Source organism: Fukomys damarensis, unplaced genomic scaffold, assembly GCF_012274545.1.
Source record: "Fukomys damarensis isolate Sample0158 unplaced genomic scaffold, DMR_v1.0_HiC HiC_scaffold_1, whole genome shotgun sequence".
Classification (NCBI taxonomy): Eukaryota; Metazoa; Chordata; class Mammalia; order Rodentia; family Bathyergidae; genus Fukomys; species Fukomys damarensis.
Genome location: NW_022900913.1, coordinates 62,690,966 through 62,699,901, shown reverse-complemented (window position 1 = coordinate 62,699,901; position 8,936 = coordinate 62,690,966). Strand labels below are relative to the sequence as shown.

Sequence of the window (8,936 nt, the reverse complement as noted above, 5' to 3'; positions counted from 1 at the left end):
TTTTTTAATTACACCTCCTTTTTAAAAATGCAGCCATCCCTTGATGTCTAGAGGGAATTAATTTCCATACCCCTGTATATACTAAACTCCACAGATCCTCAATTTGCTATATAAAAGTACAGTATTTGCATATAACTTATACCCACCTTCCATATATATTAAATCATCTCTAGATTCCTTATAACACTTAACTATATGTAGATAGTTGTTATACTGCATTGTTTAAAGAATAATGACGAGAAAAGAGTCCAATGTGTTCAACAGAGTCATAACCACCATTGTCCTAATGAGAGTTTTGATAATAAAAGGGCTGAATCTGCAGATATAGACCCCACAGACCGGGGGCTGGCTATGTGTTAATTACCTGTCATAGGAAGTCCATGGTCTTTGTAGGACTATTTCCGAGGCTTGTTTCTGTCAGCTCTCACTCTGTTGATCTCCTGCACAGTTTGCTGATTTTTTTAGAGAGTGAACACTATTTGTCTACTCTCCCTGAGAAAATCCTGGAGTGTTTCGGTTAAAGGTAAGGGTCTCTTGCTTTTATGTCTGCACAGTGAACTAGGCTGTGACAAACTGGGCCATCTGAAACACAGTTTTTCATCTTAGCGTAAGTAGCAAACAGTGATAATAACAATACCATCATGAATTCAAACCCTAGATCTTATGCAACTACAGCCCTATGGATCTATATTCCTAAGAGAGAATTTTCTTCCCACCAGATCTCTGAGTCTATAGAATGCTTAGGGTCCTGGTTTTATGTGCATCCCTCCATTTCAAATTCCCACTCTTTTGGGAAATCACCTATTTGATATATAGATTCAATGTCCTTTGTCCTTTGAACATTGGCAAATTGAATTAATAGACCCTGCACGAGTGTATCCAGGACGTTAGGAAACAGCATTGAAAGTTGGCTTCTTAACAATGGGGCTCTCTTGGTATCTGGCAGGCTTCTGTGACAGGAATGGGAGGGGTGCTGGGCAAGGTATAGTGACTTGAAGGTACATAAGCTGATGTCCCTTGAGAAGCCGAAATACCAATCATAAAACAGAGTCAAAGGGAAGTGACCTGTCCCTGATCCCTACCAAGAAAAAAGCAAACATCTTGAGTTGTTTGATGAGATGAAGTGTTTCAAGCAGTGAATGTGAGTTTGAGGAAAGGGAGACATCCAAGGTCACAACAGCCTCTGGTGATAAGCCCTGGACACTCCAGAAAGGAGGCCCGGAGGAGCTGCAGACTGGCCTGGCATCTGTTCTGCTCCAGGACCCTTCTTCTTTCCCCAGTCTCACCAGGACCTTCCCATGTGCCTACTTCTGGGTTGCACTTTGGGGAAAAGGAAGTGAATTAAACCTAGCCCTTCCCCAAGAACAGGCACAGCACTGATAAATACATGACCTGTAGCCATAGAGCAGCCAGGCGGATGCTCTGAGGTCATCATGCAGGGGTCTCACGTGTTCCATCAGGCTCTTGTGAACACTAAAGTGACAATTTATCAACAGAGCAGTTTATTCAAATTAAATGGTTGGAACCATCCTTCCTCCTCAGACAGTATTTAAGCTAAAATCTAAATGCCAACAACTGACGAGGTGCAGTTAGGGGGAAATATCTATCAGAGAGGACAATTGTGCAAATGCTCACACTCAGCTTTGAATTTAAGTTCTCTACAAATATTTCACCCCTCATGCCCAGCTCCATGAATGCCAAGATGACACCTGAAAGTACTCTTCTCTGAATGAGAAGGAGCCAGGTGACCGAGGGTTGTAGGTCTTTAACCTCCCCATTCCAGCCCTACAATAAATAAAGCACAAACAGAGTGGCAAACTAGTCAGAAAAACTGAAACAGAAGTGCACTCTGTGTGTGTGTGTGTGTGTGTGTGCTTTTTTATTTTATTCATTTATTTTTAAAACGAATTTTTATTTCTGTACTTTTAATATACATAATGACCACATTCATCATGATGAATTTGTACCTGTACCTGATATATATTAATTCATTTTTCTACTTCTCTCCCTTCCCTTCAAGTCTTCTCCTCCTGCCTTTACAAAACTTCGTTTCTGTTGTTTTCCTTCCATTCTTTTTTTATCCTCATCCCCTCCCTTTTCCTCCCTCTTTCCCTTCCCTTGAACATTTTCTTTTCTACGTCAAAATGTGTATGTGTGTTTGTATGCACGTGACCATATGTGTGTTTGGTACAGTGCTTATGTATTTGGGGGCAATAAATATCTAGAAAGAATATGTCAAGAGCTTAATACTTTAGAGGATTAGGCCAGCTGAGCCATAGGGATGGAATGTGGGAGAGGGTAGCTGAAGGAGAGCTTGAGGGTGTAGAAGTAGAGAGCTGCCCAGCACCATGCTGGAGACCTGCGCTGTTGCAGCAGTCCTAGGGGTGGTTGTTTATTAATCTGGGGTTAAAGGCCAGTGCAGTGCTCCTCCTGCTCACCAGGTTAATTTGGCCCAGCATCGTGGAAACAGTTGCCAGAAGCCTGTGCTGAAGGGTTGTCACCCCTGCCACCATCTCTGTGTTCTACAGAAGCTCTCGTAAGTCATTTCTGGAGGAAAGAGGTGGGGCCCTGGGTGGAGAGCCTGGCCTTCCAGCCTGAACCTGGTGAGGTGAAGGCAGGGGCTGTAGTGGGGTCAACAGGTCCACCTGAGCTTCTTTCTATCAATCTGGGTCATCTGTGTCTTTCTTGGATCCAGCTGACCATCTGCGTACTAAGGGGCATTTTGTTTCAAGGGGAGGGCTAGAAGTGAAGCATGTGTATACCAGCAACAAGCTCAGCTCTGCCTGTTATCTCCAGCACCAACAGGTGAAGTAAAAGATAGGGGAAAGGTGGAGAAGAATGTGATCATAATGAAAGGTCCCTTCCATCTGGGCATCTCGCACCACCAAGTGCAGGAGTGGGGGAAGGTTCACAGGCCAAGGCAGGCAAGGGCCAGGGCAATAGGGTCGGACACATTGGTAACGGAGGCTTGAGCAGAGTGGAGATGGAACTCTGTGGAGGCAGGGCTGGAAGAGAGGCCAGCTCAGCTCCACCAAAGGTGATAGGAACCTGACTGGTGGAGAGAGGGGGGCTCAGAACTTGAAGGGCAGGGGATTTGGCTCCGTGCTTCTGCCACCTGCCTCGCAAGTGCAAGGGCCCGAGTTTGATCTCCCGTACAAAAACAAAACAAAACAAAAAAGAACTTGGAGCATCTGTGCACTGCCCAGAGGAGACGCCCACCACGCCTGAGTGAACAGGATTTTCAGGAGCCTAGGTTCTGCCTGGCAGACATGGCCCGGTGGTGGGAAATCTTGAACCAGGGGATGTCTCATCTGGACAGGGTCAGTGACCAAAAATCTTTCCATTTTGAGGGTCAGATCCTGCCTTAGGGCACTTTGGACGCTGAGCCCCCAGCAAGTTCCTGTCATAAAAAAGAGGCACTGCATAAAATGGTTTACAAGCTGTTGTGGAAACTGTGGCTCTGAGCATGCATGAGCCTGGTCGGTGTGTGAAACAGAGATTTTATCTGAAATGGGAGAGTGTATTTCATACACCATGTCTGGCTAAGAAGTGGATCTTGTGGTGTCAGTCACCTGCTACCATTTGGTCTAACTCTAGGGCCGGTACAAGTGGAAAGAAGAGGGAGAACGAGGCTCCGGGGGCCAAGAAAGGAAGTGGAGAAATAATGGAGCCTGTGAGCTCCCTAACTTTGTACCAGACTGCCAGGAGCAGGGCCAGTTTATAATTCACATATTGTACAGGATTCCTGGCGACATGATACCTAACCACTAAGCCTTATGCTAGTGGAGGCCCTGGGACCTGCAGGAGAATGGGCCATGTCCCTGTTGCATCTGCCTGTTTTCACCACTGCTCTGATGCTCATATTTTTTACTTGCCTGTTTTCCTAACAGCCTGGGGTAGAATATTTCTCTCCCAGTCTGCTGTCCCCAGCACAGAAGGCAGCACACCACGGGAGGTAGCAGATGTTGACTAACTAAAATGAGTGGGAATTCTTTCCTTTGACTTTCTCTTTTCCAAGTAAGAACCATGCTGCTGTTTCCATTGTTCCCCATACTTCTCCTGTGTGTGGTAAAAGCAAAGCCCTCAGAAATAAAAGCCTGTGAAGAAAGCCAGAAGGCCTGTTCCGTGATCACCTGTGGCATCCCCGTCACTAATGGCACCCCAGGCCGGGATGGCCGAGACGGACCCAAGGGGGAGAAGGGAGACCCAGGTAAGGACAGAGTGCTCTGGCTTTCTAAGTCTCTGGCTCCGTCAGGGTGCTGTCCTGTGTAAGGATGAGCACAGAGACCTGGGGAAGCTCAGCTTTCACTGTGATTATTCTGAGTCAGGCCAGGGTACTCAGACTCCCATGGCTCCCACATTTCCACATAGGAATCAATGATGTGTAATTGTCCCGAAGATAAGTGTGAATCAAGGTGAGCTTCTGGAGAAGGAAAACTACAATAGACTCCTGGTCGTGTTTCCTTGGTGTCTCAACAGGTCAAGGGCTCAGAGGCTTGCAGGGGCCTCCCGGGAAGCTTGGGCCTCCAGGGAAAACAGGGAATCCTGGACTTACAGGAATCAAAGGCCAAAAAGGAGAAAGTGGAGACATTTCCGGTGAGGAGCACCGCTGCCTGAGGGGTCCAGGACCCTGGGAACTTGGGGGCAGGTGGGAGAAGCCCCCTTTCTTGTGGTTTCATTGAAAGATGCTAGACTTTGCTTCCTGGCCTAGTGTCCCTTGGGGCCTGACTTCCAGATGCTGCAGGGCCACTGCCTCATTGGACCTCAGAAGGAGGTGGGACCTGGCTTTTATTCAGCTGAAAACACAGTGTGTGGCTCCAGCTGCAGGAAAGAAAATGGGCTCTTTCTGGTATTGTGCTTGTGCCCAGCGTTCCAGGAGCAGCATGAAAACGGTCTGCCCCATGAAACCCTTGGTAATAGCAAACAGCGTAGCAACTCAGTGTAAGGTAAAATTGTGTGAAGACAAAGAAAAACAACCACCCTCTGCTTAATATTTGTCCACCAGCCTGTAAAATAATAAAAGTTTTAAAGAATTTACCTGGAATAAGAAATGAAAAGGAATCACAAAGATAATTTTCAAAAAGAAAGAGCTGGATATTATCTTATAAATTATTACAACATAATAACATTTAAGCACTATAGAAAGAAAAGATCCAGAACTACTGAATACACACAAGTTTTTGCGAGTAGCTATTATATATCTGGGGAGGCAGGAATACAGTTATTTATTTATTTTTATACTTGCCTCTTTTAGCTTTCTTATTTTTCTGAAATAAGCTTACTTTTTATTAAGCCAGTTTTCTTCTAATGTTTTGCTTTATAATTTAAGTTCTTTTCAATAAATGCCAAATTTTCTGTTATTTTGCAGTTGTCAATAGTAAGCTGGCTAACTTAGAAAGAGAAATAAGAAACTTGAAATCAGAACTGGACCACATCAAAAAGTGTAAGCTTTTTCTCTGCTCCCAATTGTTTTTGGCACTCACAATTTTCTTCAATATAAACTACATTTGGGAAGAATGGCAAAGAGCAGATACTTATGAATATGTACTTACAGGGCCTGGGCTTGTGCTTGGTTTGCATTCTCTAATAATATGGTTTTATTCAGTTCTTTTACCACCTGATAGTGGTTATTGTTATATTTATGGACAAGGCAAGGAATAAGAAGTTCATGAAGTGTAAGGAACTCCTTCAACATCACCTAACTAGCAAGGATGAGAGGCAGAGGTGAATGAAGTGCTGTGGTCTCCAAACTCTGTTCCTTCCTCCACATCCACTGTGCCTACTACACCTGGTGGTGAGGCCCAAGCACATCCTGCTATATCCACCTGCTGGGACAGTTTTTAATGGATGTTGGTGTTAAGTGTGGGATTCCGCGGGAGAATCCAGGCTGGTTTCCTGGTGTCCCTTCTCTGGCTCTGCAGGTGGCACCTTCTTTCTTCCGAGGCTCTGGCCTGAAGGGGTTGGGCATGAGGCTATTTGCAGAGTCCTAAATTCTCAGAGAGGGACTTTTTCAGTCTTCAGTAGGGTCCAGACTGTCAGCCTCATCTGTTTTTTATGATTTCAGTGCAAGACTTCTCTTTGGGCAAAAAGTCTGGGAAAAAGTTCTACGTGACGAATGGTGAAAAGACAATTTTTGCCAAGGTGAAGAATCTATGCACAGAGCTTGGGGCCACTGTGGCCACCCCCAGGAATGCTGAGGAGAACAAAGCTATCCAAGAGGTGGCCAATGACAATGTCTTTCTGGGCATCACGGATGAGGTGACTGAAGGCCAGTTCATGTACGTGACAGGAGGGCAGCTGGCCTATAGCAACTGGAAGAAAGATGAGCCTAATGACCACGGCACGGGGGAGGACTGTGTCCTTATGCTGAGGGACGGGCTCTGGAATGACATCTCCTGCACCAATGCCTACCTGGCAGTCTGCGAGTTCTCAGCCTGAAGCTGCTCTGGACTCTGTCCTTGGTCCTTGGCCCTTAGTCTCCTTCCTGGCTTTTGATGGGCTTGCTGATGCTTCAGAAGAGAATTTGGTACTACTTTTCCCCTTGCCCAGTGTTCAGCTATTCCTCTGTGGAGAGTATGGAGGGGACATATTTATCCTAGGGATGAAGAAGTGAAGAGAAGCTGATAATGGGGTGCAGGCATCTGGTCAGCCCGGGGGAAAGCCACACTGCTTTTGCTAGAAGCACAGTCCTGAGCCAAGGAAAAACACCTTGTAGTTAATAAGTGCTTGATGAATATTTGTTGAATGGATATGTTAAAAAAATTACAAATGGATGAACTGATTGGCCCCTGAAAAGTGAGTGTGAGTGGTGTTTTTTCCAGCCAGCTGGTCTCCTGCTGCAGGACTATTCAGGAAGGGGTGGGGCCTGGGTGGTGGGACGTGTATAAGCATTGGACCATCAGGGAGGAGGTGGCAGAGCTTGAGCTCTAGACCTCTAGCACACCGAGACTGTCACATGGCTGCGTTTTCAGTCCCACGAGGCTCTTGTCAAGGTGCTATACTTGGGTACTAGGAGCAGAGTGTTTTTGTGATGAACGAGTCTCTTCTTCCCGTTCAGATCTGTTTGCCAAAGTTGTGGGAAACGGCTTAAAATTTAGAAGCACCAATGAAACCATGAATTAAAGCAAATAGAAAAAGATAGGCTAGAAACTCAGAAAAAAGATGATTCAGATGACCAAAGATAACCAAAGATGACCCAAAACAGGAGTTACTGTGACCAAGCAGAAGACTTCCATCTAAATTTTCTTACAGCCAAGACAAAGAAGAGGGAACTGACTGGTCGCTCTGACACTTTGTTTTATGAAAGGCAGACCTTCCCTGGGATAAATGTCTCCCTTCTAATACTATGTCTGTAGCTGTAAAATAGCACAAGACCCAGGGTGGACCAGAGCTTCTTTGCCAGCATTAAAGAATGGGAGATGCAGACTTGCAAGGCCAACTCAAGTGTTCCATCCTCCCCCAGGTGGCTTCTGTTTGTTCCTTCTGCCACCTACCCACCATCCCATTTCTTCATTACCAGCCTTACACCCTTGCATGGCAGCTCTCCATGCCACCCAGGCAATGTCCTCTCTGGCTCATAACCTCACCCCACGCCCTACCCCTCGGAGATGCCTTGCTGATTCCTTCTTCTTGCTTGTCCAGGGCATGAAGACTTCTCCATAAGCTCAAGCATGAATAGGACTTGTTCTCAGCACCTGACATTCCTGCAACAACTCCTCTCTCTAAATGTCACCCACAGCCACTATTCTGACTTCAGTCTAGGATTGAGACAAACTACCTACCCAGCTTCACTTTCTGATTCTGCCATTTAGCCTGGGAGAAATGGAGTTAATTGTAAAATAAAGGATTCCTTTTAAGCCTATGTACAAAAGAAGAAACTGAAGTCATAACTCTGAGCATCCTGTGAAGGAAGCTGGTGGTCAGAAGTTTGTAGCTGGGGGTCTAGCCCTTGACCATGCCTTTGGAGAAGAAGGCCTGGGTAGGATCTCTGTACCACATTAGGGCTGAAGGACAGAGAGCCAGGGGGCTGGGCGGTTCAGAGTTTCAAAGCAGGAGACTGCAGGTGGAGGTTGCCTCCCTGTGCACCAAGTGCTTTCCTAACTTTCCCTGTTTGTACCTCAGTCTTCATTGAGGCTTCACTCTGAAAGCTGTATGAATCAATGACTGCACGTGAAGACCGACTGTGGACCCACTGCAGAAGCATAACTGCATAATTTGAAGACGAGCTTCAATTTTTATTGCCTGTCAGTAGTGTGCAAGCTAATTGTGGGCTAAGTATGTATCAGCCATTTGTGAACCCTATAGAAAGCCAGGCTGGGGAAGTTGGAAGGGCAAGTTATAGAGTTGGGGACTTTGGTTTAAGTTAGTGTGTGAATCAGTGAATCAAGGTTCTCCTATGGACATAGCCAAGGTGCCTGTCACTCATCTTGTGTCACACAGCAGAAATATCTACCAAATCTTGATCCTGGAATCCCAGAGCTTTATTCCTATAGTCTTTCTTCTTTCTTTTTTTTTTTTTTTTTTTAGTTTTTTGAGACAAGATCTCACTATGTAGTTGAGACTGACCTGGAACTCACTATGTAGCCTAGGCTGGTCTTGAACTCACAGCAGTCCTCCTACCTCAGCCTCCCGAGTGCTGGGATTACAGGTGTGTGCCTCCATGCCTGGCCCTATAATCTTTCTTTAAAGTCTCTCAGGACTGCTGCTGACACTGTGCCATGCCCAAGCCAAAGGTGGGACTTAGGGTCCCAGCTGGAGGTCCAGAATTACATCTGTGAAACTTCCTTTCCTCCCTGTGACCAGCCAGCACCAGCGGTCAGGCCTTGGACTTGACCCCAGGGTGTATGTCAAGGCAGATCTCTGACCTGGAAGGTTGTTTGCTTGCTGTTGTGTAAATGGTCTGTGCTCCGGACACTTCCAGGAGCCAGGACCCCCCC

At 46.1% G+C, this 8,936-nt stretch overlaps 1 protein-coding gene across 2 annotated transcripts; it reads left to right on the top strand.

Moving 5' to 3' along the window:
- Positions 1–2,433: 2,433 nt before the first annotated feature.
- On the top strand, positions 2,434–8,486 carry LOC104865813 (mannose-binding protein A-like). Of its 2 annotated transcripts, none has more exons than XM_010629562.3 (5): positions 2,434–2,536; positions 4,019–4,210; positions 4,480–4,596; positions 5,369–5,443; positions 6,065–8,483. In XM_010629562.3, exons 2-5 carry the CDS (start codon positions 4,027–4,029, stop codon positions 6,436–6,438), a joined length of 750 nt encoding a protein of 249 aa, XP_010627864.1. In that variant the 5' UTR covers positions 2,434–2,536; positions 4,019–4,026; the 3' UTR covers positions 6,439–8,483. The 2 variants fall into 2 exon arrangements, with proteins under 2 accessions (XP_010627864.1, XP_010627865.1); XM_010629563.2 differs by having other exon boundaries at positions 2,437–2,536; positions 4,023–4,210; positions 6,065–8,486.
- Positions 8,487–8,936: the final 450 nt, after the last annotated feature.

Coding starts and splice junctions, on each gene's coding strand:
- LOC104865813 (XM_010629563.2), top strand. CDS start 4,027: ATGCTGCTGTTTCCATTGTTCCCCATACTTCTCCTGTGTGTGGTAAAA. Junction 4,597..5,368: donor AGAAAGTGGAGACATTTCCG/GTGAGGAGCACC, acceptor GTTATTTTGCAG/TTGTCAATAGTAAGCTGGCT. Junction 5,444..6,064: donor ACTGGACCACATCAAAAAGT/GTAAGCTTTTTC, acceptor TTATGATTTCAG/TGCAAGACTTCTCTTTGGGC.